The sequence below is a fragment of the Charadrius vociferus genome, unplaced genomic scaffold, assembly GCF_000708025.1.
Source record: "Charadrius vociferus isolate BGI_N301 unplaced genomic scaffold, ASM70802v2 scaffold56, whole genome shotgun sequence".
In the NCBI taxonomy this organism is placed as follows: Eukaryota; Metazoa; Chordata; class Aves; order Charadriiformes; family Charadriidae; genus Charadrius; species Charadrius vociferus.
In genome coordinates, this window is record NW_009649057.1 from 474 (window position 1) to 9,542 (window position 9,069).

The window sequence follows — 9,069 nt, forward strand, 5'->3', positions numbered from 1 at the left end:
GGGGGGGGTACCACACATAAAGTATAACCCGCCCCTGCGCGCACCCCTTCACTTCCAGACCCTCAAAAGGGCTTGTTTTACCCAAAGCTGATCTTCCCACTGCTCCGTTTGATGCTCCACCTCCTTATTCACCTCAAGAGAGTCTAAACATTCACTCCGCCAACCGCTGCATCCTTCCTCCCGGCACAGAGCCAAATAAAGCTCTCCAAACCATCCATCTTCTAAATGATAAATGTTCCAAGTAATTTTTATTTAGAATACAAGAGAGAGGTACAAATGTATTTACACTGTGTACATATACAATCAAATAATATATAATATCAAAGTTTTGTAAATAATGTTTACATAAATATTTACAAAGTTAAAGTGACAGTTGGTGTTTTTTTTTCTGGAAGTAAAACACAGTTTGTGAGAACTTTATACATCTTAGACTTATAATTAATATTAGAATACCCTCTTTTAAGCTTTATGATACACAGCCCTCCTCTCTCATGTGGCAGGACTCTAGAGGGCGCTTAGACTTGTCCTTGGAGACAGAGCTGGCCCAGGGACGGGTTTTTTCTGTCCCCAGAGGCCAGTAGCAGGAACAGCCGAAATGTGCCCTCACGGCTGCGGGGAGCGATGAGGAGCGACGGGTCCCCTGCAAAACCTGCCCATGGACAGGCATTTCCAGCTGGCACACCGTGCCGGGGGTGTCCCTGTGTCCCCCTCTGCCCGTGGCATTGCTCGGAGGTGTCAGGCAAACCCCAACACATGGCTCGGGCTGGAGGAGGGCAGGTGAGGGGATTTGGTGGGGGGAAAACGTGACCATTTGCTAAATCATGGCTCCCGAGGAGGGAAATGTGTCCCTTGGAAAGAGCCACCAGGGCCAAAGCTGCCCCTGGGGTAAACAGACATGAATGGGGTGGCCGCAGAAGGGCTGTGCCAGCCTTGCAACGGGGCATGTGTCTCTGCTGGAGCAGAGGAGGAGGGATAAAAGCAATTTTTCTTTCCATCAAATTATCTGTCAAACCCAGGCGTGACCCATCCAGGCTCAGCTTTTAGGCTGCCCCAGCCCTCCTCCAGTGCACCGGCAAATCCATGCAGGACATCCCGCTGTGTCCCCTCACCCCTCTCCCACCGCCAACCCCAGGGACCAGCAGCCCACCCTACACCCCAGGGAGGGTCCCGCACGCTGCGGCCGCTCCAGTGACTTGCAGAGCTGGGGGGAGGTGGGACCCCCCAGCTCACCGAACAACCTGCCAAACCCCATGCAAATGGTGATGCTCCACAAATAAACCCGCACACACACCCCACTTCAACACAGAAAGCAGCCCTGCCTCTGCCCCCCAGCTCTCTGCCAAGGGCCAACACCCCCCCAGTTCACTGCATGTCTCAGCGCCAGTCTTTGCTGTCCAAAAACCCGCTGTCGCGCCGGGGCTTCACAGCACCATGGTGGGGATGTGATGGGCCAGGGAGGCGGGATGGGGCACGGGCAGGGCTGGGGAGTGAGCCTGCAGGGAGGCGTTGGGGGGCCGATGGCGGGCGCTTTTCTGGTGTGCCCGCAGCCCGGCGAGCTGGGAGTAGGCACTTTGGCAAACCTGGCACTTGTAGGGACGCTCGCCAGTGTGCAAGCGGACGTGGTTGCGGAGGGTGGAGGACTGGCTGAAGCGGCGGTTGCAGAAGCGGCAGACGAAGGGCTTGTCCAGGGTGTGGATGCGCATGTGGGAGCGCAGGTTGCTGCGGGAGTTGAAGCCGCGGTGGCAGATGACGCAGCGCATGCGCCCCGTTGTGCTGGCCCCCGTCTCCACCGCGTGGAAGTCCTCTGGGGGACAAGAGGGGACAGTCAGGCACTGCCCTCCGGCACAGCAGCTCATCCCTTCTCCGAGCCCCCCAAGGTGCTGACTGCCCTAAATAACCACCCCGTGCCCCCTCGCTGGCTCCTCTGCCCACTGCAGGTGCCCATGAGTGGAGACACCCATCCCGGGCAGATTTGGGTCACAGGCTGGCACTTTGGGCTTTGGCACAGAGCCAGAGCTGGGAACGGCCTCCCGCAAATTTAGGTGATGGCGAACACTCAAGCTGACCTGTCTCCCCTATAGACAGGCACAAAAAGCGCTTTTCTCCTCCCTGGGCCGCAAGCAGAGCTGGGAGGTGAGCGTAGGAACCCTCAGCCACGCTGCCCTGGCCTCCAGCCCGAGCTCCTCAGCAGCAGCAGGCTGTCCCTGCACTGGTCCCTCCCTGTTCCGCTGGGCTCTGACCCGGCTCGCTCAGAGGAGCACAGATGGGGTCTGGCTTCAAGCACAGCATCCCCAAAAGTGCCCGAAAGCTCTGCTGCCTGCCCACAGAGGAGCGCCTTGGGGAACCACCGAGACAAGCAGAGAGTGAAAGGCTGGGGAGAGACAAGCCTCCGGCAACGGTGATTTGGGGAAAGATCTGTTAAATACAGAGTGGGGACGTAAGCAGCTGCATCCGCTCGGCGTTTTGCAGTGTGTTGGGGTTGCCTTCCTCCCGCTCGCATGCCTGCCCTCCTCCTCCCTGCTCAGCTGGGTTGGGCAGTGGCTGCTGGCCACCACACCAGCAATAGCCATGGGCAAACCGGCCTGGAGGTACCCCCCTGAATTACAGGGGACCTGCTCAAGCAGTATGGATCTGTCTCATAGTCCCTGTGTTTGTCCCCAGAGAGTTGAGGAACCTGACATATCCCCTGGTGTGTCCCTTCCCCATGACCACCCCATGTCCTCAGAGCTGGGGACAGGGTGACCGGAGGACGGGCAGGGATGCTGCACCCATGGCTGTTTCCGATGTCACCTACCATGTTTGTTCTTCTTCTGCTCCTCTTCCAGTCCCGGCACACCTGGGATGCCCAGGAAGGTGTTGTGGGAGTTGCCGTACCAGACCAGCAGCTCTTGGTCCGGAGGAATCATCTAGAGAGAAAGATACAAACAGGGATGTTGGGAGGACGGTGAACGGCTCCCTGTGCATCCTCGGCTGGTTGCTTTGGACCTCTTCTGGCCGTATCCCATCTCCTGCAAGACTCTGCTGCTGTCTGGAACCTGCCAGCTGTCCCCAGCACACCATGTGCAGGCACAGCATGGCCCAGGCTGCAGCGCTGAAGGCGATAGCATGGCTTAGCACCATCCGCCACCAGCACAAACCTGCACCGGGGTCTCCCCCAGGCTGGGAAACAAACAACATGACAGACAAATAAGCAACTACAGAGCACACAGATGGAGCCGAGTTCTCTGGGGTGAAGGACCCAGAGGTCCCTGCAGCCCAGCGAGACGAGGACATGGTGGCATTTGTAGGCACGGAGCATTTGTAGACCCATGAACTGCAGCGAGGCACAAGTGACGGAGACCAAAGCAGGGAGCCGTGACACAGAGCCCCGGCTCAGTGCTCCTGCGGAGCGTATTGGCTCTGGATGGAATCATCAGCACCCTCCTGCCATAGGGCAGCGTCTCCCACCCGACCCTGCTGGGGCTTATTTTAACAAGTGGAAATACAGATGTGGCAGCAAAGGGCTCGTCAGCCCGGGGATGGGAGGGGGAGAGCTCAGGGGCTGGTGTATAGGAGAGTGTGGCTCAGGTGAGAGATGCTGCCTACATCCCACACCAAAGCCGCGGTGCCTGCAGCAGCCCAAGGAGATCTATAGGGGCAAAGGAGGGATTTGCACCACCCACGCTCCCGTTTCCCTGAAACGATGGCACTTCTCCTTCCCCTGTTGTTCCCGGTATGTTCTTGCATTGCCGGGGCGGCTGGAGTGAGCAGCCAGAAACGCTGTTCAAGCCTCCTCGTGGGAGGCAGCTGTGCCTGGGAAGACAGATGCTCTCGCACCGGTTCAGGCAACAATAATAACAACATCATTTTATAAAAAAAATATGCAGCTTTTTCCTTTGCAGGTCTCTCATGTTAAGAACCTAATTTAAAATAATGGGAAAGTCCCTCGTTTCAGAGGGTGGCTTTCCATACACAGAGTAGTCCAAGAAAAGCGTCATCCACATGAGAAAGATCATAAGTTAAATCACCCGAATACTGAAAATGTGCCTAATTTTAAGCACCTGACAGCAGTGGGAATTTGACTTCATAAATTTAAGTGTCCGTCTGCGTAAAGACCTCACTGGGGCTGCAGAGCAGGAATTTGGGAGGAACGGGAAGCCAATACCATTTTGCATCCCAAATTGGCCCTGTTTCTTGGTGTCATTTTCTTTTAACAGAAAATGAGTTATTTTTAATACAAGCAAACAGAATAAAATATCACCAAAAGGATAAAACCCATTGCGTGTGTGCGTGCATGTTTTATTCTGCCTGCACTGGTGCATCTATGCCAGCAGCGGGTGAGCACTCATGTGCGTGCACCCCCAAAGCAATTTAAATTGCCCCCCAGGAATCTCATGGCCTTCAGATCAAAGGTGAAAACTCGCTGCCCTCACTTTATTTTCCAGCAGCAGCAACTGAGAATTGCTGAGGAAGAGGATGGGGGAAAAAAAAAAAAAAAAAAACAAACTAGCAAGTAATGGCAGGAACGGGCAAAACACATGAAAATATTAAAGGCAAATAGCGAACAAGGCAGGAAATAAATCTGATTTAAATCTGTGGTGAGTAGGGGAGAAAGGCACCCTGAGAAAGATTGCACCGGAGTCATGGTGCAGCAGAGGTGGGTGCGGAGCCGCAGGACCAGGCAGATCGCGGTGCCCACCGGGGAGGGGATGCAGCAGGTGCGGGGCAAGAGGCTGTGCAGGGGATGGAGGGGAACCGTGCCCGTGCACAGACACATGTGCTGCTGAGAGAGGGCACCGCTAAGATCAGATTGGTGTTTGCATATCCTGCCCGACACTGAGCTGTTCCAGCTGATGCCGAGCTGTCGGTGAGGGAGGCGACAAGGCAGGAGCGGTGGGTGACAAGGGGGGGAGCGCATTCGGGTCCGAGGTGCTGCATTCGTGCGCCCGTGACTCTGTGCTCGGGGATTAATGAGCAGAGAGGGAACCACAAAAGGAAAATCCTCTCTTGCTTTTTCCTTTTCTTGTTGGATGCGCAAACCCCAATGAGTTTGAACAAGCGGTGGGTTTTGGACTGCATGTGTGTGCTCGCACGCGTGCCTGCAGGCGCGTTGCACAGCTGGGAACGGGGACCCCATCAAAGATGCAGATCCCCGACCTATCGTGCCCAGTTGTCACCCAGCTCCTCGCGCACTCCATGCTTCTCTTCCTTGCACTCTCACACAGAAAGCCCTGACCCCTTCTGCTCCTCCCGGCACGGAGGGACCCACGCCGACCCCGCGGCAGCGGGAGCAGAAGCACGACTGGGCACTTGCCATGCCCGTGGAGCACTCCACAGTGTGACAGCAGGCACCCTTCGTCCCCACATTCACCTCCCATCACTCAGGGCCCATCGCTCTCAAAATTTCAACTTCGCTGCTCGTGCTTGAGGGAATTACGCTCATCCTGCTCCGGCGCTCGCTGCTTCAGCCCAGGGAGCAAGCCTGCAGATTGACCATGACTGTGTGAAGCCTCTGCGTGCACCTCCCCAAATATCGGCTCACCTGCCCCATCGGCTGTGCACACATGAGGCGTGAGAAACACAGCTATGTTCCTAATTACGCCGTTGCTACTGGGAATTATTTTACTTCTTTGCATAATTTAAGAACAGTAATAAAAAGCAATTAAGCTGCTGTCACAACAGGCGCAGCTGCCCACAAGAGTATCAGGTCTTAAAACCGGGTACAGCTGAAGCCTACGGAGGGGTGTGCAGGACGGGGAGAGCAGCACAGGCACACGTGGGGCTCTTGCGGTGCTGGATGGGGACAGGCAGCAGCGTCCTGAGGAGGTACATGGGACTCTCCCACAGCGGAAGAAAACACCCGTTCTCTTCTTACCCACCCACTTGCCTTTCCCATCCCACTGCGGCAATCCCAAATCCAGCCCTGATGCTGTCTCAATGCAGGATAATGCTGCGGTGCTGTGCCGTGGAGCATCTATAAGCCAGCGCAGGAGCCCAGACAGATCCGGGGAGCTGCCCTTGCCCACCGAACCAGTGGGCACTCGCGCTCTTTCCCACCTAAAACCCTCTCCCAGCTGCGAGCAGCCGCAGAAGCCTATGAGACTCTGGACCCGATATTGGAGAGGGACAGTCCCACAGTGCTGGGCTGGAATGGGACATGTTCCCTCCCACAACTCTAAGCTGAAGCACCTGCATGAGGTCACCTCCCCGAGCTACCACCTTCCACCACCTGCAACACCATCGGGTCATGGGGACACTGGACACAAGCAGGGCTGGTCCCCACTGTCACACCACTGGCACTGCGGGACTTGCATGCACGTAGCATCAACGCTGCCAGAGAGCCAGACACCAACCTCCATCCCAGCATCTCCTGCAGGAAGCGGTGGGATGGAGGTATGTCCAACCTTCACCCCACAGCACTGCAGCCTGTGCCCTGGGACACCCCCGGGACCCAGCGCCTGCCCCTGGTCCCCCATGGGCCAGTGCCCACCAGTATTTTGTATGGGATTGTGTGGATGAGCTGGGCAGGATGAGGCCCTTCCCCACGGCACAGCTGCACCAGCATGGCACCCTGCCGGCGCTGCGGCTCCCTGCTCGGCTCCCGCAGCCCCGATCCTCCTCTCCGCTCTGTTTACAGCCGGAGCCGCTTGCGACTCCCCAGACGAAAGCTGTGCAGGGTCGGGTACAGCCTGCACTCAGCGCTGGGGTTTCACTGAAGCCCCCCAAACTTTTCCCTGCTATAGAAAAGCAGGTTCTGCACAAAAAAACCCCCATTTTTTTCAAAAGAGCATCAAAACCCCACTCCTGTCCAAAGCGCCGGCTGGGCCAGGAATGCACCTCTTTTCATGCTTTACACCCCAAAACAGGCTTGGGCAGCGTTTGCTCTCCCTCTGCTCAGCACACGTCACCCCATGAGCCCACAGAAAGGGGACAGAGAGCAGAAAGGCCCTTTGCTGGTCCCTGAAGCCCATTCAACAGCCATTCACCGTGGTGTCTACCTGTCCTAGCGGGTCTGGGTGCCGGGGACAGCCAAGCCACCCTGTGCTCCCACAGATGCCCTAATAACAGCCCAAAGAACAAGGGGGGTCTCTGGGGTGGGGTGTCACAGCACCCTGTTCCCCTCCTGGAGCTGCCTGGCTGCCTCCCGGTCCCGCTTACCTCAATGGCCTTGTAGAAGATGCTGTTCCCGATCTGGACCACCTCCAGGTTCTGCTCCTGCTCGTTCCGCGCGCATTTGATGTAGGTCATCCAGCTGCGGTGGTCCTCCTGGCTGGCATCAATGAAGTACCTCACCGTGCCGTCTTCGTTGAAGACCTGGGAGGGGGAGAGAGCGGTTGGTGGCGATGCTGCCCGCAGTGGGCTGAGCCCTTCCACCTCCTGCCACTTGTCCCTGGCCGGGGACAAGCTCAAAGCCAGCACAGCCTCAGGGCTGGGACCCTGCTGGGAGCTGCTGCCGACAGGAGATGCCCAAACCCATCCTGCTCACGGTGCTGGACCACGCATCCACAGCGGGGCTGAGGAAGGGCACCCTGCACTCGCTGGGCAGGCACGGCTGCCCCCACCAGCCCATGCCCAGCTGGAGAACCTCGCTCTCTGCCCAAATCCCCCCTCCTGGCAGAGCCCCACCAGCAGCTCGGCCCGAAGGGGCTGTTCAGCATCCTGCAGCTGCCTGCAGGAACAGGAGCATCCCTGGGGGGAGGAGGAAGGGGCCTGCCAGACCCAGCCCCCGGGGGAAGGTGGTGGCAGGGAAGGTGAGCCAGATTTCTATTAGGCATAAAATTATTATCGTAATAAAGAATAATTAATAATAATTTAAAAGTGCAAGTCTGACAGGGAAACAAAAATAAAAATAGCAAAGGAGGAAAAACCCCTCTACTCACTGGGCATTAATGTGAGGTGCTCTGGCAGCTCAGATCCCCCCCCAAATCCCACGGCTTCACTCAGGGTTAACCATACTGGGGCTGGGACAAAGCAGGGAACACGGGGCAGAGCTGATTTCGCCCACCGTGTGCGGCACAGGCAGCTGCCAGCCAGGGGTCCACCACTACGGGGAAGGGCAGGCTGTGATCCTGCTGCATGCGACACACGCAACAGCGTTTCGGGGCTCCTCGGAGAGCTGGCTGCACCCCAAGGGCTGAAGAAGCCTTACTCATCTCCTGCCCAAAGGGTCCCCTGAACCCACCTGCCCTGGAGGAAGCCGGATCTTTGCATGAACGGGGAAACTGAGGCACAGGGAAGTCACGCGATGGCACACAAGCACAGGACAAAGTCCTCGGACCCCTGCACCCCGTCCCTGCCTCCCCCCGAGCCAGCCGGGGCTGGGGGTATGGGGGGAATCGTTACCTCCCACATGAGGTTGTTGTTCTTGCACAGGTCCACATGCTCCGGCGAGATGACCCTGCCCGTGAAGGGTCCCATCTCGGTGCCGGCCTTGATCCAGGTCTTGGAGAAGATGCCGAGCCCTTCCCCGGGGATGGAGCTCTGGGCGATGATCACTTCCGACGGCAGCACCAGACTGGACAGCTTCTGCTCCTCGGGACCCCTCGCCGGCCCCAGCCCAAATCCCCGGGCTGAGCCTTTTAAACGCCCAACCGGGCTCCTACAAAGCGGTACAAGGTTCCCCCCGGGGCATTGAGGAGGTACCTGGGAAAAGCAGCCCGGGCTGGGCGAGGGAGCGGGGCTGAGAAAGGGGGTTAAATGGTGTCTATTTCGGCCCATCCAGCAATTTGTCATGCTGTTAAAGTGATCTGCATTCATTAAACTCAACTAGAAAGAAATTGCTAATTCTAAATTCATTAGTCCTTTAGGAATGCTGTAGCGGTACATTGTGCCTGAATGGCGCGAGGGCTTGTTTAAAAGGGCCCAGGAATTCCTCTTACAAAATGGGGAGATGAGATGGTTGACATATCGTGAATGGAAATGGAATTAGCCTTCATGGTAAATTAAGAGAGGAACAGAAATCCGAGAGGGGGAAAAGGGAGCCGGGACGCCCCGGCGATGCCGGGGCGAGAGAAAAGATATTGTCCCGGGCGGCTGAATGCGGGGCGGCCCCGGGCCCCCCCGGCCCCCTCCCCGGCCCCGCGTTTACGG

General features: G+C 57.3%; 1 protein-coding gene across 1 annotated transcript in view; it reads right to left on the reverse strand.

Moving 5' to 3' along the window:
• Positions 1-1,421: 1,421 nt before the first annotated feature.
• The window catches only part of PRDM12 (PR domain containing 12), a 13,385-nt gene continuing 5,737 nt past the window's right edge, over positions 1,422-9,069 (reverse strand). The window contains exons 2-5 of the mRNA XM_009888051.1: positions 8,323-8,555; positions 7,138-7,293; positions 2,795-2,906; positions 1,422-1,804 (exon numbers count right to left, since the gene is read on the reverse strand). Of these exons, the coding sequence (XP_009886353.1) occupies positions 1,422-1,804; positions 2,795-2,906; positions 7,138-7,293; positions 8,323-8,555 (884 nt within the window). The remainder of the gene's footprint in view (positions 1,805-2,794; positions 2,907-7,137; positions 7,294-8,322; positions 8,556-9,069) is intronic.